General features: G+C 45.6%; 1 protein-coding gene across 5 annotated transcripts in view; it reads right to left on the reverse strand.

The window, feature by feature from the left end:
- The window catches only part of LOC142796382 (MAM and LDL-receptor class A domain-containing protein 2-like), a 154,586-nt gene that overhangs the window by 26,885 nt on the left and 103,140 nt on the right, over nucleotides 1–24,561 (reverse strand). For all 5 annotated transcript variants that reach the window (XM_075886850.1, XM_075886846.1, XM_075886849.1 and 2 more), the window contains one exon: nucleotides 12,718–12,942. In XM_075886850.1, coding sequence (XP_075742965.1) covers nucleotides 12,718–12,942 — 225 coding nt within the window. The remainder of the gene's footprint in view (nucleotides 1–12,717; nucleotides 12,943–24,561) is intronic.

Here is a 24,561-nt window from a genome sequence, read left to right on the forward strand (position 1 = left end):
GTCTGATTAGAACTGGCTTCCAACCTAGCAAGAGTTTCAGAATTCTTACGGTTCGCTTGAATCCTTAGTCCAAAGACACGGATACTGTCGACCGCGGGGATCTCTACGCCGTTAACGTACAAGTGGATGTCCACTTCAGGCCTGTTGTGGAGCCGCCGTTTTCCGGCGGGCATGAGGAAGAGTGCTTCCGACTTTTCGACGGAGCATTTAGGTCCTTTGGGCTCCAGGTACTCCACGATTTTATCAATGGCAATTTGCAGAGAGCCTTCAATTTGGCCGTCACTGCCCTTGTTCATCCATAATGTTATGTCATCCGCGTAAATGGTGTGATTTAAATTCTCAATATCCTTTAACTGTTCAGGCAGTTTCAACATCACAATGTTGAAAAGGGTGGGTGATAATACCGAGCCTTGAGGTGTCCCCCTGTTGCCTAATTTAATGTCCTCGATGAATTCTTCCCTGATTTTTAAAGTGGCTGCCCTGTTCGAAACGAAGTCCTTGACGTAGTCATAAACTCGCTTTCCGACGTTCAGGGAGCTCAGATTCTCCAAGATCGATACGTGCCTCACGTTTTCAAATGCTTTTGCCACATCTAAACCCACGATAACTTTTGTGTCTCGCGTTGGCTTGTCTATAATTTGGTCCTTGAGCTGTAGCATCATGTCGCACGCTGATAGTCGGGGTCGAAAACTGATCATGGTGTCCGGATACATACCAGTGTCTTCCATGTACCTATTGAGTCGCGTCTGAACGACATGCTCCATGAGCTTACCTACGCAAGACGTTAACGATATCGGCCTAAGATTCTCGAAACGGAGTTTTTTACCCGGTTTAGGAATGAAAATTACATTTACGATTTTCCACTCCTGCGGTATCGTCCCTTTTTCTCAACACTCCTGCATGTACGTTGCTAGGTTAGCGATGGACCTATCGTCTAAATTGCGGAGCATTTTGTTAGTCACTCTGTCCGGCCCTGCCGCTGATCTAGTCCTTAGCCGATTAATCTCCGCTCGCACCTCAGCCAGGGAGAACGGGGCGTCTAAGGCTGCGTTTTCCCGCCCTCCATAATCTGGGAGAGGTTTGAATCTGGCGGGATTAATGTATCTGCTCCGAACTTCTTCTAAGAGTTCCTTCCTAGTGCCTTCAAATTGGTGCGCCATCCGTTCCAATTGCTGTTTAGACGCTGTCTTCGTGCTCTCCGGATCTAAAAGGTGACGAAGAAAATGCCACGTCCCGGACGTACTTATATTTCTATCCATCTCCTGACAGACGTTCCCCCACCTTTGCTTCGTGAGCGTGATGGCGTGCTCTTCAATTTGCCTGTTTAAAGCCGCTATTTGTTTCCTGATACTACGATCCCATCTCCTCTGTTGGAGTCGGTTTTCCAAAGCTTTCTTTTTCTTCCAAAGATTTACTAATCTCGTGTCTACCACTTCGTTGTCCTTCTCGGTTTCCACCACTTCAGTGGCTTCCTTAACAGTACGTAGCACCCCATCGCACCACTCGGCAATGTCGGAAATGGGAGTCGGGTCGCCCCTGAGGTCCCTGAAAGAGTCCCAATTTACGGCCTCTACCCTTCGTTTCCTAGGTGTTGCTGGGCCTCCCTCTACCACTATTTCTATGATCATGTGATCACTGCCTAGGTCCTCGTTTGTGTTGCACCACGTGGCACTAGTGCCGCTCCCCGTCAGGGTAAGGTCGAGTGTGGTGTCATCCGTGACATTATTTCCCTTCCTCGTTGGCTGCAACGGGTCGGTTATTAAATCCAGATTATGAGTTTGCATGTCATCCCACAATTGCCTGCCCTTAATTGAAGCCTGCTTATATCCCCATGCCGTGTAGTGAGCGTTAAAGTCACCGACGATCAGCAATGGGTTGTTCTTACTCTTACGTTGCGTAGAAGCGAAGAGATCCCCAAAGTCGCATCGCCTTTGTCTGGGAGAGCTGTATATATTTAATACGAACAAGCTAGGGTTTTTCTTTTTTTGGGGTATTAGTTATATGAGAACATGGTCAATGTGTGTATTACCAATGTCATGCTGCACCGCCGTAACGTTTCGCCTGACCAGGGTGGCCACCTGCGTACTCGTGCCTTCGCTTGCATAGGATTTATAACCCGGCAATGTCGCCTTTCTCCCACATTCCTGTAAAGCTATAACATCCGGTCGATCCCCTTTCCTCAGGAATTCCTGCAGAACCGCACGCTTGCGCGTGAAGCCTCTGCAGTTCCATTGCCAAACGGTGTTCTTACTGAATCTGTGAGCCATGATTGCCACTAAGGTGATTCAACGGTTTGCCTAATACTTCTTGGGCGAGCTGTTCATACGCCCGATCCCTCTTCGCGAATTCTGTTTTAAGTTCCTCGGTAAGTTTATTATCCCGCTGATGCATCTGCTGTGTCAGATTTGGAAACATCTCGAACATTCGTTTCTCGAAGGCCTTACGCCATTCATCGTCCTGGGTAGATTTGGCTTCAATGTTTGCCTCCAGTTGCGTTATTTTCATGTCTATCACTGTCGCGACGTTCTCATCTATTACGGGCTTTTCCCCTTCTTTTGCTCTCTTTTTCGCTGGAGGCGGAGTAGCACTCTGCTCCTCCGGCCTTTTTATATTTTGATTCTGTGGCATTCGTGGTAGGGAAACCGGTGTTGTGTTAGACGACTTAATAGCTATTTGAAGCTCCTCTATTTGCCGACTCATCATTGCTAGCTGCTCTTTAAGCATGCGATTCTCTTCCTTAATGGTTAACATTTCTTCATTGCGTTTATCCTGGGAGGCCCTATCTCCCCAACCCACCTTGCGGTTCGGCGACGTGGGTCTCCCACTGTTGAGGAATGCACTGCCGGAAGTCTCCTCGTTTACTGGACCAGTCATTGGTGGCAGCTCTCCTTCTTGTCTTTCCGGTAGTCTTGGGAAGGAACCCGCTCTTCCTTTTGACCCTCTTCGATGCTTCGACCGGCTCCTGGACCGTTCTTTGATCTCTTTCATTCTGCACGTTTGTGGATCGGCGTCTTTCGCCTTCCGCTCTTCTCCTTCCATTCGCCGCCAGGCCTCCCACTGTCTCTTCTTTATTGTATAAGGGGTCCTGAAAGCTTCCTTGCATTTCGGATCTGCTGTCAGATGACCTTTGCCACACAGCTTACACTTGGGCTCACATGCATGGTTCTCGGGTGGAGCTGTCATTCCGCATCCCCGGCAGCGAACATGGTCGCTGACACACACGTCCGATCTGTGTCCTAGCTGGCCACATCGGTAGCACACCTCGTATCGTTTCTTATAAAGCACGCACTTCAGCAGTACGCCGTAACAGTACATCCACCTGGGCACTGTCTCATTTTTGAAGATGATGACCGCTGAACTTGAGTTCTCCAGCTTCCTAACACCAAGTATCGGCGGGTTCCTTGAGTTGTCGAAAGCCTCTGTCAGTTCCTCTACTGACAATCTCGGGTTGATGCCGCGCACCACACCCCGCCCGTTATCCTCGTGCGGCGCGAGGTACGCCGTGACGTCATAGCTCTTGCCTTCAATCTTGATAGACTTAATCCTCGTCACCTTCCAGACAGTGTCTGTGTCTGGAGTGCTGAAAATCAGGGTGCCTTGCTTGTCGTTAACAATGAACACTTCCTTTTCTTGTCCCTTAATCCACGGAATTTGCGCTGCCATGCGCACCGCCTCACTGAGCCTGGTGTTCGGAACTTTTGTGAGTGCCAGCCCGCACTTCGGACGAATGATTATCTTGTAGTCGTTCGCCGGCAACCGCGGTAGGTACGACGCAATCGAGCGCTCCGCGATCTTGTGCCCCAGCTTTTTGTATGCCGCGTTCGCAGCCGCCGTCTTCTTCCTGTCTTCGCCGGGCTCGGCTCCACTTTCTGCCCGGGCGTTGCCATCTTGGCGTCCTTGTCTGTCACCTCTAGCGGAGTCACGCAGCTCTTTAACATGTTTTCCAACTTTCGTGATCCAGTCAGCGGTTCTAAATTCTTCAGGGGTAATTTCAGTACCCTCCACGGTCACCTCCATTGCCGTCGCGTCTCCACAACGGGGCTCTGAAGCGAACGCCGGGGGCGTCGGCCACCGCCGAGCCGCCGCGTTTGTTCACCGCTCGCGTTAGGCTTTGCTGGGCGGAGACGCAGTCGACACGAAAATAGCCATAAAATGCCTCAAAACGTACTCACAGTCCTGAAGTCGTGGTCTAGATGATCCAGAGAACTTCAGGCAGGCGATTATAGGAGTTGTTTGCTGTAACTGCACAATTTCCACCAGACCAAACAACTTTCCGTGGAGCTGATGCAAGGCACATCCGAACTCCCTGGCCCCCGGGTGGCCAACCTCCCCCTTCATCAAAAAAGAAAGTTTTTCAAGAGCGCTCGTAATAAAAAAAAGGTCTGAAAAACGTTTTTTACGCACATCCATGGAACAGAACTAATTTGCGTGAACTGACTCAAAATGCAATGAGTCAGTTCACGCAGACTCTGAAAATGCAATGAGATACAAGTACGTCGCCTAGTTGTGTGGCGCTTTGATCAGCTTGTCACATTTTACGATTGATTTTGCTGAAGGTATTATGGCAGTAGGCCGCATAAGCTACACGTTGTAAACGTCACTGCCCCCTTACACATGAACACCAGCGTCAGCTAAGGGCATGCGAATGTTTTCACCTCACCTCCTACAGATTTCACGTTTAGTGTAGGTTCCTCCATTTTTACCTCATTGTAGGCAGTCAGAGACAGTGCAAGTTGCAAAAGAATACGACTACATAGGAAGTACCATAGAGGCAAACCATGAATGTTAAATAGCCACGAGAACTAGAATCAAGTGAAGCACACTCGGCAAGCATTCTCAAAAAATGAAAGGTAGCCTATCGCTATCTTTTAAGAAGAACGCGTAAAAAAGCTGCACCTTACTGGTACTTATACTACCAAGCCAAAACAGGGAGGGGACAGCGAATGTTCTACCCAAATAGAGGATGACGCAGTGAGGGATGAAGAGAAAGATGTAAAGGTGTTTAAGAGACACGAAGGAAACCAAGTGGGTCAGGCAACAAATGGAATAAGAATATCATAGCTGAAATGCAGAAGAAAAAAAATGGACATGGGCCGAGCACTAGGGTGCAGGAAGGATAGCCACTACTCATTAAAAGGACATTAAAATAAAATAACAATTTATGTGAGAGCGAAAGCTCAGTGTACGACAACCTCTAAAGCGACAATAATATTGTTACAGATGTGATGGGTTTATTTACACTGAAAAATGTCAGCGCTCTACCGTCACTGCCGAATCACCATCGTTCGAGAGCGTCCGATCTCTTCTTCTTCCTCGCTCTTTCAGTCCGCGTTAAATTTCCCTCCGGGCCAGACGAAGCTCACCGAGCGAGTAGAAGCGATCGGTTGTTGTAGGGCTTCAATCGGGCAATGTGCACAATTTGCGTCTTGCGCGAACACCGGTTCTGAGCTGTCACTTTCGCAACAGCGTAAGTGATGTCACTTAGGCACTGAGTAATGACGAATGGTCCTGAGTACTTAGAAAGAAACTTCTGGCAAAGTCCCTTCTTTCGAACGGGCGTCCACCGCCAGACCAAATCACCTGTAGCGAAAGTCACGGGCGGGTGTTTTGCGTAGTAACGGTCTTTCGCGCGAGCGTGGGCGGAAAGAGTTCGGAGCCGAGCAAGTCGACGAGCTTCTTCGGCGCGACACAAAGTCTGCGCGACACCGGCGTTTTCATTCGTCGAAAAAGAAAGTATGGTGTCAAGGAAGCTTTGGGGATGACGAGCATAGAGAAGAAAAGAAGGCGTATAAACCGTGATTTCGTGTTTCGCGGTAATAAAGGCGTATGTAACAAAAGGTAATGCGGCATCCCAGTTCTTGTGATCCGCAGCGACGTACATTGAAACATGTTGATGATGGTACGATTGGTGCGCTCAGTGAGGCCGTTGGTCTGAGGGTGGTATGGCGTGGAATGGCGATACTGACACCCACAAAGCCGTAGCAACTCTTCGACAACGTTAGCGGTAAACTGTCGGCCGCAATCACTTATCACCACAAGAGGGGCCCCGTGACGAAGTATGATCGAGTGTAGAAGAAACCATGACACATCAGATGAGGTGGCTGAAGCAACCGCCATCGTTTTAGTATACCGCGTCATGTGATCTATGCACACAATAATCCAGCCGTGGCCGGTGATAGATTTGGGGAAAGGGCCCAGTAAATCTATGCCGACTTTTTCGAATGGTGATGTCGGTGGCTTAACCGGCTGCAGTGGGCCGGCCAATGGTGTGGTAGGTTGTTTGTAGCGTTGGCAGACATCACAACTTGCGACGTAGTGCTTGGTGGTCTGCCAGAGTCGAGGCCAGTAAAAACGTTGTCGGATACGGTGAAGCGTTCGGGCAAATCCAAGGTGCCCAGACGTGATGTCATCGTGCATGGCTTGGAATACCGCAAGACGCAGGCATTCTGGCATGACGAGTAGTAGTGTGGAACCATGGCTGGAGTAATTCTTGCGATATAGTAGGGCGTCATGAATCACGAATGGCGTGGCGCGTTTAGAGCTACGAGCCACATCAATCATCGGTTTCAGCGAAGGGTCACGCTGTTGCTCGTGACGGAAGACGTCCAAATTTGGGAAGTTGGATAAGATTGCGGCCAGGTAGTTGTCGAAATCATCATCATCAGCATCCACTGTCGGAGATGGAAGACGAGATAAGCAGTCGGCATCTGCGTGACATCGACCGCTCTTGTAGGTCACAGAATAATTATATTCTTGAAGCCGTAAGGCTCAGGGAGCCAACCGACCAGCTGGGTCACGTAGTCCGACAAGCCAACAAAGCGAATGATGATCTGTGACGATCTTGAACTGCCGGCCGTACAAATATGGTCTGAACTTTTGGACGGCGAAAACAACTGCAAGACATTCCAGCTTGGTGACCGTATAATTCCTCTCCGCCTTAGTCAAAGTACGACTTGCATACGCCACGACGTGCTGGCGGCTGTCGTGATATTGAACTAGCACGGCACCAACACCAATACCAATAGTATCTGTATGCAGTTCCGTGAGTGCCTCCGGGTCAAAATGGCGCAAGGGGGGCCCGGAAGTAAGCAAATGCTTCAGCTGCTCGAAAGCAGCCTCACACTCAATGGTCCATCGAAATGGGGCGTTTTTGCAGAGCAAATCTGTCAGGGGATGAGCCAGCTGGGCGAAGTCTTTGATAAACCGACGAAAATAAGAACACAGGCCCACGAAGCTACGGAGATCTTCCACAGACGTCGGTTGCTTGAAGTCTCGGACAGCACTGACTTTGTGCGGGTCTGGTCGTATACCGTCCCTGTCGATAGATATCCAAGCACAAGGGCTTGACGCTCACCAAAATGACACTTCTTTGCATTTAAAACGAGACCAGCTTGTTTGACGCAATCTAAAACAACGCTAAGCCGATGGTTGTGCCCGTGGAATGTATTGCCAAAAATAATTACATCATCGAGATGGCACATACATATCTCCCATTTGAGGCCGCGAAGGATGGAGTCCACGAATCGCTCGAAGGTAGCTGGGGCATTGCATAAGCCAAACGGCATAACGTTGAATTCAAATAACCCATCAGGCGTGACAAAAGCAGTCTTCTCCTTGTCAGACGGATGCATTGGTATTTGCCAGTATCCAGACCTTAGGTCAACGGACGAAAAGTATGCGGCCGAGTGCAGACAATCAACAGCATCGTCGATGCGTGGTAGCGGATACACGTGTTTCTTTGTGACGGCCTTGAGACGGCAGTAGTCTACAGAAAATCGCCAAGAGTTGTCTTTCTTTTTTACTAATATAACAGGAGCTGCCCAGGGACTGCTTGATTCTCGAATAACGCCTTTCTGCAGCATGTCGTTGACCTGATCGGCAATCACTTGCCTCTCTGACGGGGATACGCGATAGGGTTTCTGGCGTATCGGTGTAGCATCTCCCATGTTGATGCGGTGGTACATACGGGATTCGGGCAACATGAAACAACGCTTGCTTTGAACGAAATCAAAGACTCCCGCGCAGCGTGTAAGTACCTCCTCAAGGACATTCTGCTTGGAAGAAGACAACGACTTATTGATCATACGTTTATTTTCGGCTGAGTAGTTGGGCGCAGTCTGACTGATGGCTGGAGACTCTGAGACCATTCTGACGTAAATTGTGGCCTGCTCCTCGAACGTTCTCAGTTTGAATCCGGCTGGTAGAACAACAGGCTCTGAGGCTGCGTTGAGCGCCCACAAGCAAGCATGTCCGTCGATGGCTGTAAGGAAAGACCGTGGGACCAGCACATTCTTCTTGATGGCGTTTGCATGATCAGGCTCCACAAGTCCAGTGCAGGGTCCTGAGCGGACATGAGAAGAGCATACGGGTACAAACACGGCTGTCCTACCAGGGATCATCACATCTTCAGACAACGAAAGCGCATCGATGGGCAGAGTCGGAAAGTCGTCAACTATTGCAGCGGGCAACATACTTTGTAGAATAATCTCTCCAGTTCCACAGTGAAGCGTAGCGCCGCATTCATGAAGGAGGTCTATCCCTAAAATGACGTCATGAGTTGCGCGAGCCAGTACAGTGAATTCAACTCGGAAATTTTGCCACCAATCGTGAGTACAACTGAACAAATACCAACAGGGCATTACGCTTCGCCTCCAACTCCACGAAAAGTTTCTTTACGATTCCACGCGAACATAACTTTGTGACCCAAGAAACGATGTTTGAAACGAAGGCTCATAACCGAAACAGCAGCACCAGTGTCTACAAGAGCAAGAGTATCTACAAGTCTATACACACACACACTTTGTTCATCAACATCACAGCAGAAGGACGGATTGGCGAAACTGACCGTCCCGCGACCACACCTCCATCGGTCGCACCATTTAGTTACCCAGCTGATGCGGGGAAGGTGACCGACGACGTGGAGACGGCGACCGGCGCGACCGTGTGGGAGGCGGCGTCAGGCTTCGCTCGGAGGCGGGGGACTCGCTGCGAAATTCGTTAGGCCATTGCTGTCGGGGACCGTGGTTGGCCGGGTGAGAGGTCCAGGTTTTGTGCATACGAGGCGGGTGCGTCGAAAAACGTGGCGGCACAGGCGTTTCGTAGATACGAGCCGGTTACGTCGGAAAACGTGGCGGTGCAGGTGGCCGTCTGGGACAGAAGCGCGAAATATGCCCTGGGAGACCACATGTGTAGCAAACGGGGACTTGTCGGCTTACATTAGCAGGAGCAGAGGTGGCAGAAGTAGGCGGAGACGGGTCGTGCTCAGCAGGAACATTTTGTGATGACGCGTAGTAATCTTCTGGTAGAGGCCTAGTTGACGCCGGTCGGAGGTCCGCAGCGGCACGTCGAGAAGATGACATCCAGTGGTGGCCGCGACCCGTCGGGGAAAATGGAAGCCGCGGGGTAAAATCTGCAGTTTCTGTGCGTGGTCGGTTTTCGACATGGCGCTCTCGCATTCAGTAGGGAGGTGGTTCGGGGCATGCGGCGAACGAGCATTGGTGGTGAACGTCACCTGCTTGAAGTCGTACGAGCTCTTCTCGAACTACCCGACGTACGAGAAAGGGAATGTCTTCGCAGGTGGCGACGTTCATACTTGCGACAGTGGGAACATTGTCCAAGCGCCCGAACTTGGGTAAAATTCTCCGGGTCTTCAACGCCTCGAATGCGCGACATTGCTGCCTGAAAATCGAAGGAGTGTTCAAGTTTTCTTTTGTTATCAAAAAATTGTACACGTCCTCGGCGATGCCTTTTAACAAATGACCGACTTTGTCTTCGTCAGACATATTTGCGTTGACGATCCCACAAAGCTTCAATACTTCTTCAATGTAGGTTGTGCATGTCTCGCCGGGCAACTGAGCCCTACGTGACAGCGTTTGCTCAGCTTTCTTTTTCATGGAACTCGTGTCCCCAAAGCAGGCCTTCAGTTCCTTAACAAATATATCCCAAGTGGGGAGGACATGTTCAAGGTTCTCAAACCAAAGCAAGGCTCTCCCGGCAAGGAAGAATACTACGTTCACGAGCTTTGTCGGTGCTCCCCATTCGTAGTAGCGGCTCACTCTGTCGAAGTGTTTTAGCCAAGCGTCCACGTCTTCGTCAGTTTTACCTGAGAACATTCGTGGCTCAGATGCCCAGTAGTCTGGTGTCTAGGTCGACGGCCAGCTTGTGCCGTGTCGGTGGCACTGGTGGATGCAGCAGCGTAGTACGTCAATGGGATTGCTGTGTCATCGTTCATGCTGATGTTGTCCGGGGCTAGGCCAGCTAAACGTCTGCTTCTTCAAAGAACTTCTGCTGCGGGGCCCAGGATGACAAGTTACCCAGCACCGCTCCACCAAAGCTGTTACAAATGTGATGGGCTTACTTACACTGAAAAATGTCAGTGTTTTACCGTCACTGCCGAATCACCATCGCTCGAGAGCGTCCGATCTCTTGTTCTTCCTCGCTCTTTCAGTCCGCGTTACAATATCAACAGCAGTGCACTACTTACAGAGCAGTTAAGGTAAATGCACATGAACACATGTGCTACGATAGGATATTTTGAAAATGATCCCAAAGACGTCAGACTAACCACCTACATTTAGTCACTAGTAATCGAACTAGCAGCACTAAATAAAAAAATATTCCGTGCATCAAGAGACGTAATAAAATGCTGCTTGTTCATTTCTGTTTGATTCAAGGTAAAAAGAAACGCCGGCGTTATTATGCGAAATGGCACGAGTGGTTCGAAAATTCAATTATCGCCTGATAGACTGGACAAGTCGAGTCACCTAGTGAGGCCCAGTTGAACCAAAACACGTCTGCTATCCCAGAGCCAATGGCAGTCGTTGCTTCTGTGGTGGCTCCCGCTGCTTTCTTTCTGCTGCTACACATGTCGGTGGCCGTGCAGTACAGCCGGCCAGCGTTGTGCACGGCAACAGTGACGTGAGCGCTATGAGGTGCACGGCACCAGTGACGCGAGAAACAAGACGTTTCTGGACCGCTATTTCAACAATCAACTTCGACCTAATAGTGGCCTTTAGTGCCCCTATAAAAGGACCCGATTGGATCGCAAGAGAAGGCAAATCCGGGAGTGGAAGATAGAAAATTAAGTAAGCAGATGAAAAAGGAAACTTGCATCTATGACGACGCAGCGGAAATCAGAGGGCCGGGTTGATTGGTGGAACATGGGAGACGCCTTTCCCAAGTGGAGAACGTAGTCAAGCTGCTGCTGATGATGATGTTTGTAGTGATGACTGTCAAATGCGTTGATATATTTGGTCTTTTCTCATTAACGCGATAGCGTTAGAGAGCTCGTGTTGCAGAAGTTCCACTGTCGGCGTCGGCACCGTTGGTTGTGAGCGAAAAATCGTTTGTGAGCGAAAAATCTAGAAACAATAAGCGAATAAAATAACGAGTAAATTTCTCGGCCCCAATGAGGATCGAACCCGGGCCGTACGCGTGGCAAGTAGGTGTCCTACCAAAAGGCCACAATGTTACTTGCAGCTGCTTCGAGAAAAAAAAACACTACATAAATGCCATGTAATGGAAGTAATCTCGTTAACGCATTTTGTTCGACAGGTGTCACGATGAAAACAATCCCATTCGGCAATTTGTAGGTGCATTTGTGAGGCTATTAAACTACGTCGAAAAATGTCGGGATAGGGCAGCCATCGCAGCTAATAACACACAAGAACTTTTAAACAGCTCTAAAATTAGACACTTATGTACATCTAGCAGAAAACGTACCATGCCTTTCCAGAGGCGTTCATCAAGCAAACAGCAAACGCTAGATAATGTGCTGCATTTAAGATGCATTGTGAGACTCTTGGGCCTCCAAGATGGTGAGCACGCGGCGTGTATTGTGGAGGACATGCGACTCTTGCTTTAGATCAAAAATCTGTATGTACCATTCGCGCGGGCGCGCTGGTACAATTTACTGTATGTGTGCGTGCATGTGTGTGCGTGCGTGCGCGTGCGTGTGTGTGTGCGTGCGTGTGTGTGTGTAACAAAACATATTGATAAGTACGCACTTAGCGGTATAAGGGCGCACTAGGGGCCGAATTTCGCTATCGCATTCAACTCTTAAAGGCAAAGCTTAAGGGTCCCCAATTTTTCCTCCTGCCGATTACCTGTACCCCGCCGCAGTGGTCTAGTAGCTAAAGTAGTCGGCTGCTTACGCGCAGGTCGCGGGATTGAATCTCAGCTGCGATGGCTGCACTTTCGATTGAGGCGAAATTGCTGTATGCTCATACGTTCAAATTCCAGTGCACGTTGAAGAATCCCACGTGTTCAAAATTTTCGGAGCTCTTCACTACGGCATCTCTCATAATGATATGGTCGTTTTCGGATGTTAAACCACACATATCAATCAATGCCCATTACCTGAGTTTTCCCAATTCTCTTTCGATTTTTGCTAATTTCGGCAAGAATGTTGGCTTCCCAAGTTTGTTTCCTTGCGCACTCTGCTATGTGTTTATATGTTCATTGGAGCAATTATGCAATGTTCTATGGAGCAATACAAGGAATAAACTCTCAAGTTTCTTTTTGTTATCCTTAATGTCTCATCCCATTATTTCTCAATAAATGAATAAGTAAAAAATGAATATTACAGCTGCATTCTTTCACACTTTTTGCACACAGAAACATCCAAGATAACTTATTCATATTCTTTAAAATCCACAGACCATTTAGGCTTTCATTCTTTTATTTTCAGGAGACGTGGCTTTGAGAAATCTTTCTTACCTGTCTGGTTGCGCACGGCTTGCACGGAAGCGATGGCCATGGAACCATTGTTGCCCTTAGCAGTAACCCACACTGAAAGCTGGCAGCGGGTCCCATGCTTCAGCGTCAAGTTCAACAAACCCCATTCCGAAGACTCCGCAAGTTCGAATGCATGCTGTGCATCGGCGTTCCCCGAAGTAGAGGCGTTTCCATAACAGGAGATGGAGAGGTTGGCTCCAATTATATCTGTACAATCCAAAAACAAGCATAATCACGTTATCACGCTGAAATGCCAGGATTTCCAAATGGTGAAAATTCCATAGCAAAAAACATCAACGCAATCAAGCTTGTTCTTTCATCAAAAGTAGTTATTTTCCAAGATCTGTTGCAAACCGTCCGATATGTTTACGGAAGGAAATGGTTTGATTCCAACAAAAATTCCCGGGGTGGCGGACACCCATAACAACGAAGTCCCACTAATTAATGGATACCTGATAATGTTTTATCAAAAAGTACTGACTTACCTAATCTATCGAACATACGTAAACCATTGAAATCAGTTCTAACGATCTCGGTAGTATTAGGTTTCGTTGTAGTGTGTTCGCCAAGGATATCGACATGAAAGAGAATGTGACATTAGCACCGTCTGTTAAACGTGAGGCATCAAGAATTGTATGAATTCCACGTTAATCCAGCTGCTTTTCGGCAAAAATGCTCTTTTGTGCATTCAAGGAGAGAAGTTGGGTTATGTGCGAAGCTAATATTTTTTGCATCAGTTTTTGGCATGAATATCTCAAAAACCAGCACGACAAATAAAGCTGATTAAGAAAAGATCAGCATTGCAAACATTCCGGCAACTAAAGTGCCTCATTGACGCAACCTCATTCAACATAACATTTTTTTACGCCACGAACTCAGAAATTCGTTGTGAGGTACCAGAGGCCCTTTAAAGTTGATCAGGACACCAATTGCTGACACCAGTTGGAGCGATAATGATAGTATCCATAATCCTGGCTGGTACGATTTAAAAAAATCTCTTACAAAGAATCTGTCATGAACTGTTGTAGAAATGTACAATTTTTGTGTAGCTACTTCAATTCTTTACAGCGAAAGCTGCTCTGATGTCAATACAAGGGTCGCTTGAATCTTACTTATCCTCCGCTGTGGCTGCCTCTACCGCCAGTGTATAACCACTTTCGCGCGAAATGAGCAAAAATTACAAAGAGAATGAAAAACTGCGGAAGTCTTAAGCTTCGCCTTCAAGAGTTGCACACGATAGCGATATCCTGTTTCAAGTGCGCATTTCAGATTTAAGTGCATTAAATCTTTATCAACTTGCCACACACCCACTACGTGGCGTTAAGGAGATGGACGCTGTAAGATGTGTGCCTTTTGTTGTGGGTGACCAGCTTAAAACCTTCAAATCAGCCGATGTTCTGATAACCACTGACAATGTTCGCTTATACCACGCAATATTACTGCAATATTTCCTGCTGCATTCGGAAGCATGTATACAAGACGCAATGTTTGTAAAGCATGAACGTTATATTTACTCTATTTCCAATCATAGGAAGGTATTCTAACTGTATATTCAAAAGAAGTGGCGTGACTGTGTGGCAGAACATCCGCTTGCCATGCAAACTACCCGGTTTCCCCCAACACAAACAACCCGGAGTAAATTGTCATTCTAACCCAAGATTCTTTATTATTTATTTTATTTGCATCGTTCTCAATATATTGATCATGCATAATATAGTTATTTCACTCACAAACAGCGCGGCTTCGCCAGAAATTCTGCGAAACGAGCCTTTTAATGCTATAACATTGAAAAGATCAAGGTCTCGATAGGATTCTCACATGGGTCCTCTCCGTTCCAGCCCAATGTTTTACCACTGAACCACGCCGGTGTTTGAAACTTCGTTGCAAACTGACCCTAGGCAGGCTTGATGTCAGGTAAGGAATCGTGCTAATATGAGTAATAAACCTATATGAACAGCCCAGGAACAATCAGGTGTTAAACGATGTGAATCGCGTAACGAGTGGGTCGTCGGATGCTCCAACGCATTACTAAAGCTCCAGGCGTAGTTTTTGATCATGGTTAGTCAAAGCATTAAAAAAAAACTCCACAAAATGTTCTGCAAATATGTAGCGGGGAGCACGGTTCTCCAAAGAATGAAGACGAATGGCATATTGAGTGCTTTCCTATACTGCACAAAGATTCTGGCGATTTACAGCGCCGTAGTAGGTGTCCTGGAAGTACGCTTATAGCAGTCACCCAAAAAGTAATTTAAAAGGGTTATGAAAGGCCGTCCTTCCAGCTTTCTCGGTGAATGTGCTGCACATTCTATGCAGGTATGACGGTGTTTATATTCGACCTAAACGTTCCGTTTACATTGCTAGTGAGATTCCACAGAAACTATGACTGCAGATAATTAGAAATTACACACCTCTTCGTTTCCTATCTATGTATGTCAGGAGCCTTAAGAAAATACATACCGAATAACAAATTTTCGTTAAAAGTAGAATCTGCTCATACTCTCAATTACGGTCTCCCGAAAGTTAAGCCTACTGATTGACATTTCGTTCAATAAAATGAATATATTGTAACGCATGTACAAAAAAACTTTTGAATAGTTCACAATAAGGAACACAATAAAGTATAAATGTGTTATTTGATAACTGTAATAAAATATGCTCAAAAAATAACACACATTAGGCGATATATCAAATTTTTTTTCTGGTGACATCTTCTAGACATGTGCAATGACACAACGCAATGATTATCGGTCTGAATAATATTTAAAGACATGAAAATGACAGATTGTGAAACAGAGAAATACATTTTGATCCCAAACAACTAAGAGATTCCTCGCCCATACGTGTTACTAGAAGCTGTCGTAGCACTGAACTCGTTATTCCTTTAAGGATATAGGCGCCGTGCTTTCTTCAAATGTTCCCTGTGGATAACTTTATTCTTCGGATCTGAGAGATTGCTGGTAGAACAGAAATAGTTGGTCGCCTCAGATACCTTCTTTCCACAGAACAGAAAAAAAAATATTTTGATTTCAGTTCAGGTACATTGTTGCCCTAGGAACCTGTGATATTATGAGGTTTCCTGACTTCTATGAAAATAATCCGATAATGAAACAGTGGTTCGTTGAGTATCATTATTTTATGTCTTAAGAGACACCAAGAGCTTATTTGTCTACGTGTGTTTGCCTTATAATGTGCCAGGTGAAGGCCTACGACTTCGTTGCGTGAAATATTACAAATATAAAAGAAAACTTTAAATATGCCCTGGTATTATCCCTCCCTAAAAGTCAACAAGCAAGGTTTGCTTACAAAACAGGCTGAAAATGGGTGGTACTAAACGTGCATTCAAACTTAGAAATTAAACGGTTGTGACACAGTTCACGTTGAAGGGGCTCTGTGACAATTTCTCAGCATGATCCGAAAACTCTGCTGATTGGTGCGGCAGGGGACCTAGAACACGCGACCCAAACACTACGGACGGACATGTGGCCTATATTTTAACAATAAATCTGAAACGCAAGAACACAACATTTCTATTTTTTTCTACGAATCATGTCACGTACACGTACTACCACGCCGTCTACACCAACTCACGGCCATGGGAGGTTTTGAACCTTGTGGGCACCATAGTAATAACGGCCGCCGCGGGATGCCGCCACGTGCCCGCGCGCATGCGTTCGCGATCCTAATGAAAGTGAGCCACGCGCGCGAAAGACAAAAATTTAAAAAAAAAGGAAACGTGTGCGAAGGGACGCTAAAGATCAAGAATAACTTGGCTTAGACAGATAAACTGCACGTTGAGAACTCTAATTCTGTAGGTTTCAGTGCCATAAGTTCGTTATCAGCGGAGAAAACCAAGGTTAATGTTTCGATCAAAAATTTTGCGCCGTAATCTCCGCATGCGTCGTAAGAAATTTCAAAATGCACACTTGGTATTTTCGCGACACTGGCTCACGATGAACTTTTCTCAAACTTCGTATACTAGGTCAATGACACCCACACATACAATGCATTTCATTTGTATTATTCATAGAAGCTATGTATGAACCATACGCCCCAAAAATGTATGGCGTCACTGCGCTTGGTGAAGGACTCCTAGGTGGAGTCTGCCCTAGTAATTTTTCGCTTACCAAATATGACGTCGTGATAGGAGTAGACTTTCCATGACTCTGAAATTGTGCAATAAAAATACGGAAAAAATCACTATTTTTTGCAGTGTTCGTTCATTGTACTTAAGCTCATGACGTACGTGTGTCGTAACTTCGATTCGCCGTGTACTCTCTTCTTGCTTTGATTTCCGTTTTTACGGGCGAAGCTTCTTATAGTGGCACTCGTTCGTCCCGCGTCCCGTCGTAGTATGTAACCAGTCTTAAGCTTTGACCTCCATGGTGGTGCCGGTGAGAGATTCCTTCTGTGCGTTGTTGAACAACAAAAAATAGTGCTCAATGTACATGCCAATAGCTGATAATGGGGTATGAGAGACAGGAGCATTCGGCTTTTAGTTAACGTGCACGCTGCGATCCCCATTAGCAGCCATTGCATGTACATTGAGCACTATCTGAAAGGAAAGGGTTGCTACGTTATACCCGCTGGGTGTAACCACCTTAGTTTTAGAAAGATTTAGCGAGCGTTGAGCAGCAGTGCCATGAATACAATGAACTAGTATATACCATGAATGAACTCGAGGTAGTTAAAGGTGGAAAGTAGGTACGAAGTGCTAGTCGTAAGAAAGTAAAAGCCGAATTTTCCTGTCTCTCATTTCCCATGCAGCCATTGGCATGTACATTGAGCTCTATCTGCCAGGAAAAGGTTGCTACGTTATACTCGCTGGGCGTAACCTCCTTGGTTTTAGAAAGGTTTAGCGAGTGTTGGCCGCAGTGCCATGAATACAGTGAACTAGTATATACCATGAAATCGAGGTGGTTAAAGGTGGGAAGTAGACCGGAAGCGCAAGCTGTTAGAAAGTGTGTGTGTGCCACCTCTCGTTTAGTCCTTGGAATGTCCGCTGGATGGCGGTGTTTCTATATGGGGAATATATGATGAAAAGAGGCGAGACGGTGGTACTTGGAGTGTTGAATAGATGGACAAACGGACACACAGACAGATGCATGAATGGACGCATGAACGGACGCAGGGGCGGATGCATGGACGAACGCAGGAACGGACGCACGCACAGACGGGCGGATGGACGCATGGACGGTCGCACAGACGGAAGGAAGCAAGAACGAATGGACGGACGAATGCTTCGCCCCACGCTCCATCATTTACTTCGTGGATATGCTGCCAATTTTTTTTCCGTGGGATAAGAGCAAAGAGAAAACAACTATGGCGTGCGTCGATTTATCGCAACTGCACTAGAGCTTGAGAGACAACAATTTTTTTTTTTTGCGGCAATAGATTCGTCAGGCAAAGAACTCCTTTTTTTGAAGTCATCCAATGATTACTCGGAAAAACTACGCAGGGCCCCTTTATAGCTCTAAATGTCGTGTTTTCCTAATATCAATAAACCGCTTCATTTTTAAGTGCAAAGCATTTCTTAGCGAACTTTGGGGGCTTTGAGCGTATCTATCTATCTATCTATCTATCTATCTATCTATCTATCTATCTATCTATCTATCTATCTATCTATCTATCTATCTATCTATCTTGCTGTCTGTCTGTCTGTCTGTCTGTCTATCTATCTATCTATCTATCTATCTATCTATCTATCTATCTATCTATCTATCTATCCATCCATCCATCCATCTATCTATCTATCTATCTAGCCGCCTACGACTTTTAGCTCTCCTGGTCGTTTCGATAATGGTATCGATACCAAACTTTGTATAACATAACATTACTCTATGAAGAACATATCTGACTAGTCATAACATTAAAATCATGACGTAGATGTCATGCATGTCACGATTTACATTTCATGGTCCTGCAGCTCTTGCGGTGGTTTCGTTCACATGGCACGTTGCGGGACTGGTATGGTATGGCATGATTGCATGGCGAACACAAGCGAAAGATTCTAACATAAAAATCATGACATGTGTGTCATGTAACAACATGACTACACGCCAAGCTCATGATGCACTCGGGAGCGTTTCACTAGCGTCATATATACCAAGTTTGGTATTACAGCACGCGAATGGATGACGAAGGTATGTGACTAGTGCAAACATGATAATCATGAGATTCGTGTCATGTAACAACATGACTACATGCCGCGCTTACGATGCGCTGACGGCCGTTTCGCTATAGCTTTACTTATACCAGATTTGGATTGTGGGACGTGTATAGATTAGAAAGGTATGATACTGATGCAAAATGATAAACATGAGATGCGTGTCATGTAACAACATGACTACATGCCACGCTCATGATGCGCTCGCGGCCATTTCAATAGCTTCACATGTACCAAACTCGATATTACACGACGCGAACAGATGACATAGGTAAATTACGCATACATACACAATAATCACGACATGCGTATCATGTAACAAAATGACTACATGCCACACTCATGTTGCACTTGCGGGCGCTTCGCTGGCTTTACGTGTGCCGAATTCGGTATGACGTGATGTCAATAGATGACAAAGGTATGTGACTGGTGCAAACATAATAGTTATGAGATGTGTGTCATGTGAGAACATGACTACATGCCACAGTCAAGGCACCAATACATTTCGACGTAACGTGTTGCGCGTGCTCACCGGCGTTCATTTCGTGGGATCATGCCGGCGTTGCCACGCCAGGCACCGGTCCTGTCATATACTCGCAGGTGCACGCCACGCTGCGTTGCTTTGACTCATGCGCGTTTCACCACATCTGGCATCCCTCCTTCATGTAAAGGGGAAGACGCAGTGTTGCCTGGGTAACACATCAACGCAAAATGCAGCATGTCGCATTTCACGCCAGTTTCCATCGGCGTGCACTGACGAACGCTGGTAGCGCGTGGCGTTAGGCTGTAGAGTGTTTGCGTTTTGCTAACGTAAAGTCGCTGTGCCCTGCGTGCGCGCGCGTCAACACTACATTGGAGTATATTGGGCCATTCATGATGCGCTCGCGGCCGTTCTGCTGCATCCACATAAACCAAATTTGGTGTTACGTGACGTCAATGGATGACGAAAGTATATGACTGGTGCAAACATGATAATCCTGACACGCTTGTCATGTAGGAACATGACAACATACCACGCTCATAGCATGCTCGTGGTCGTTTCGCTACCTCCACACATACTAAATTTGGCATCACGTGAGGTGAATAGTTGATGAAGGTAAATCACACTTTCAAACATGATAATCATGACACGGAAGTCATGTACGGCATCATTTAGCTCCACCTCGTGATGTTGTGCTGATTTTAAAGTGAAATATCAACCTTTTTTAATTCGTGCTTCGCATATAAACGATTCCCACTGTACGTGGGATCTGCCAATTTTTTTTTTTTTTTGCTTCAAGAAAATTGTTCAAGAATGTTTTGACGCGAGAGATCAGTCTTATACTGTAGCACCTTGATTAGGTTTGCCGTCTTCTTACCCTCACAAGCATGATGTCAACTACATACATCTTTTGACCTGATCCTTGATTTTTTTTGTTGATCATTCTGTAGAATTGCTACTTTTTATAACTTTAAGACGTAACGTTAACTACAGGCTCCTATTGACTTGATATTTTCATTTTTCTTGTTTGCTGATCTTCAATAGTTTCTAGAAAAAACTTTCACAGGGCCACTTTTAGTTGTACCAACTACATTTTCGTAATTAAATTTATCATTAGAAGTTTTTATTACTCTAGAAAATCGCATGCGCTATTGTGAAGCCGCTTTGTCGAAAGTCAGCGTGCTGTGCAATCTGCCCGCAGCTGTGATTTGTCACGCCCGCGTTTCTTTCACTTCCGTTTTTGTAAATACACAATATAAAGTTCGGTGTTTTATTTCACTATTATCTCAGAGATATAGACAGCCGCACTTGCAAGTATCAAAGGAAATCTGCGTCACTATGGCTGTATAGTGGCAATTAAAAAACAACCCAATAAAGAAGAGCTTACACAAAGACCTGAATAAGCTGTCTTCTAGGCTGGGTGAACGAGAAAAGAAAAAGCTGTTCTTACAAGATTGGAATAGCTGCGCAACGTATATAGTGACAAAACAATTTAAAGGAAATAATCTAAAACAATAAGTATGATAACTATATGACTGACAGGCTCGATGAAGAACGTGAGCATTTTTTTCTAGAAACCCTCTTGGATGCTATTACTCTGTTGGTATAATAGACTGTACCTACTTACAGTCACGAACATTCTTATGAAATTGAAAGATTGGACGTACCTGGCTAGTGATAATATGCAATATTCACGAATGTGCGCAGGGTTTTCAATTATACGGAGTCATTTTTTAACCTTAACTTTCTGTTAGGTGGATAAAAATGCAAAAAAAAATTAAGTGAGGATCCGTATCTTAATAAAGGCTGCCTTGGGATCGCTGGTTTTTTGTGGCAGTGAAGTGACAAGCAAATAATTTTTGTTGCAAATAAATCTGCAGCAACTTCAGTGTTCGCTGTTTAAAAACAGTGCCATCGCCTTCAGGCGCAACATTCACATATGTGGACGCATCATGCTTTCGTCAGTACTTAGGACCAGTGAGAAAGGAAGGGCAAGATATATTGCGCATAAAATCGACTGAGCCTTATACATAGTCAACGCGTCTTCACTTACCTTCTGTGGGCTGCGCAAATCTGCAGCTGATAATTTTAGTGAAAGCACTGCGACTTTTGACGGGTCGCTCGACGTTCTTTGCTCAAATTGAACATAGACAAAAAAGAACTGCGCGTGCATTTTTAGCCTAAGATTTTTATGTGTAGAAATCAATCACCAACTACAGAATAAATAAATATTTAAATATATACAAAATAAGAATAGTTAGCAAAGCTCACTAAAAACAACCTATTTCTTTAATTTTCCTTTTGCAACGTAATATCGAACATTTTGGAATGTTGTAGTGCAAAACTTAGACATTTACGGACAGTTCATCGTTATTCGCGCTTGAAGGGCCCCTGATCAAGAGGCAGGAAGACTTCTTAAATCTAAATGTCCATACTCGACATATTAAACATGCATTCACGCTGAAATTGAGAGACTCAGATGGTATATTGTTCTCACGGCCGTGCGTACAAGTGTCCGAGAAAACAAAATCAAGGCCACTTCATGCAGTGAAAAGAATCAAAGAAAAAAAGGGAATATCGTGACGACAAAAAAAAAAGCAATACACTCATACAGCTCAAAGCTTCCGCTCAACGAGAAAGCTTAAGAAGTCTAGAATGCTGAAAATGTGTACGGTATGGCTTATTTCCAAGAAGCTGCAAAATGCCGTGACAACATTTCAGCGGTGAATGTGAGAGATCAGATGAAGATGAAGGCAGCAAGCTGATGCTTCTTTGGTAAATAGCACCAGGATTTAAAAGCTGAGAAAAAAGTTCCTCAGGAAGAGCTGCATGATATTTAGTGGAAAATCCTTCAGTGGCTGTTTTAATGCCAAGGAAACCTGCTTAGTGGTGGCGCATGTACATCGACGTCAATGCGTTCAATAACAGGAATGTGGGACAAGCACCAAAAACATGATTGTAAGATCAAGTGCAGAAGACAGGATGACATCATCAGGACTAACTTGGAACTTTTGCTAATACTAACGAACATTGCGAACTCGGAACCCATGGTTTTATTAAAATTTGTTCACAATCATACGTCTTTTGTGAGGGCGCAAATGATGTTGAAAACTGCAAAAGACGAGAAGGGACGCTATCGTCATCAGGAGTAAAAGTAGATCAGTGTCTAAATAAAGAGGAGATGGTCGGTGACTTCGCCTTGAGGACGGTGGGCGGCCCGTCCTTTTCTCAACACCCCCTGTGGTCACGATGTTTTCATAAGCGTGAAACAAACTTCACGTTTTAGAATTGGTCTTGATAATGTCATTTCAGAGCTAGTTTATATTAGCCATCGATTCCCCACAAAATGTGCCTATATATGGGATATGGGGATAGTCTTCTTTGAGATGGCAATGCTAGATGTCATTCTGGAACACTTATACACCTGATTGTGTTTTTGCCGTGTTCCTTGCCCTAACTGAAGTACATTTTTGTAACTGCGGTGCATTAGGTGGTAGTGCTTGAGACCCCTAAAATATATACACAGTTATTTATTCGAATTTCTACAATATACTCATCTGTACACTGAATTCATCCTGGTATAATGTCACCGCAGTGGTCAGCCTACACCTAAAGCATCAATTTAGGCGATATGCCAGGAGAACATGCTCGAAAATGCCATTGAAAAAGAAAGAAAGAAAACAAGGCTGTTTTGAAACGTGCCCGCATAGGCAGTTCCATGTTCATTTTGCGTTGTCCTTTCAAAAGAGCAAAGCAATAAATTGTAAATTGGCTGTAGCAAGAAATTGTAAAGTCTCGAGAAAAAAGGAAATCATCTCCAAACATGCAATGTTGTGCCAATGAGAGATGACACACAAAAATAACACACACAGAAAAACCCACATGTAAAAACTTTCGCAGCTCCACACTTGAAGCGCACTGCGGAAACATAAACGAAGACACCCAAAAACAATCGTACTAATATACGCAGAACAAACGCGACTTAATAGCTGTTACAGTTGTAACTTATTTATGCGGGTGCCCCGTTCCTTTAAAACAGCGGGCGCTGCAGACAACGAACTTCGCGATACCTCTAACTTCGTGATCCCTCTAACTTACGGTGAGAGCACAAGACGTACCAGTCGCTAAGATCGCGAGGCGAGCGCACGCGCGCGCGCATCGCATGAGGAGACAATCTTGACAGGGTGCTCTTCGAGCTGGTCGAGCTGTCTCGCTCATGACGAGGAAAACACGCTAAAGCAAACGAGCGGCGAGTGCTGACAACGGCAAATGGTGTATAAATCACTTGCCGTTAGTGTACTCAACAACGTGCCTTTTGCGGCTTTGTCCTTTTGCGGCACGCGTTCAGTAGCAAGAGGTCCTCTGACCCTCAGGCCAACGTTTTAAATGCGAAGCACTTCTTAGCGAACGTCGGCGACTTTGAGCGTATCTATCTATCTATCTATCATCTATCATCTATCATCATCTATCTATCTATCTATCTATCTATCTATCTATCTATCTATCTATCTATCATCTGTCTCTGTCTGTCTCTCTGTCTGTCTGTCTCTCTCTGTCTGTCTGTCTCTCTCTGTCTGTCTGTCTCTCTCTGTCTGTCTGTCTGTCTCTGTCTGTCTGTCTGTCTGTCTGTCTGTCTGTCTGTCTGTCTGTCTGTCTGTCTGTCTGTCTGTCTATACACTTATGTTTGGGTGATCTAGTGGTCACCCCCTAATTTGGCATGAACCAAAATAATCATGGAAGGTTAAGATGGTTTGACTAATATGACACGCAGCTCAAGGCATGAATAAGGCCACAATCCCATTACGTACATCGTCAGGCACTTCTGGCCACACAGTGGCACATATCCAGGGGTGGGTATGTACCGCTGGTATGCGGGTATGTGCAACAAGTGATTGACACATGGTATCTATCCAGGAACAACGAGAATACACATAGCTAATTGTAACGCACGAACGTTAACAAATACACGACATCGGTATAACGCCGACCCGACGAATGCAAGGAATAAATGTCAGGGTCCCAGTTCGAATCAAACCCAAGCATTCTGCGTGGCAATGAAGCATTTTACCAAAGAGCTACACCAGGTCTCAGAACTACTTTTCAAATTGACGCTAATCTTTGTGACACGTCAATGAGAGGCTGCAGTGCTGCCTACCCGATTTTATAAACACTTTATATGTAC

The sequence above is a fragment of the Rhipicephalus microplus genome, chromosome 2, assembly GCF_043290135.1.
Source record: "Rhipicephalus microplus isolate Deutch F79 chromosome 2, USDA_Rmic, whole genome shotgun sequence".
In the NCBI taxonomy this organism is placed as follows: domain Eukaryota; kingdom Metazoa; phylum Arthropoda; class Arachnida; order Ixodida; family Ixodidae; genus Rhipicephalus; species Rhipicephalus microplus.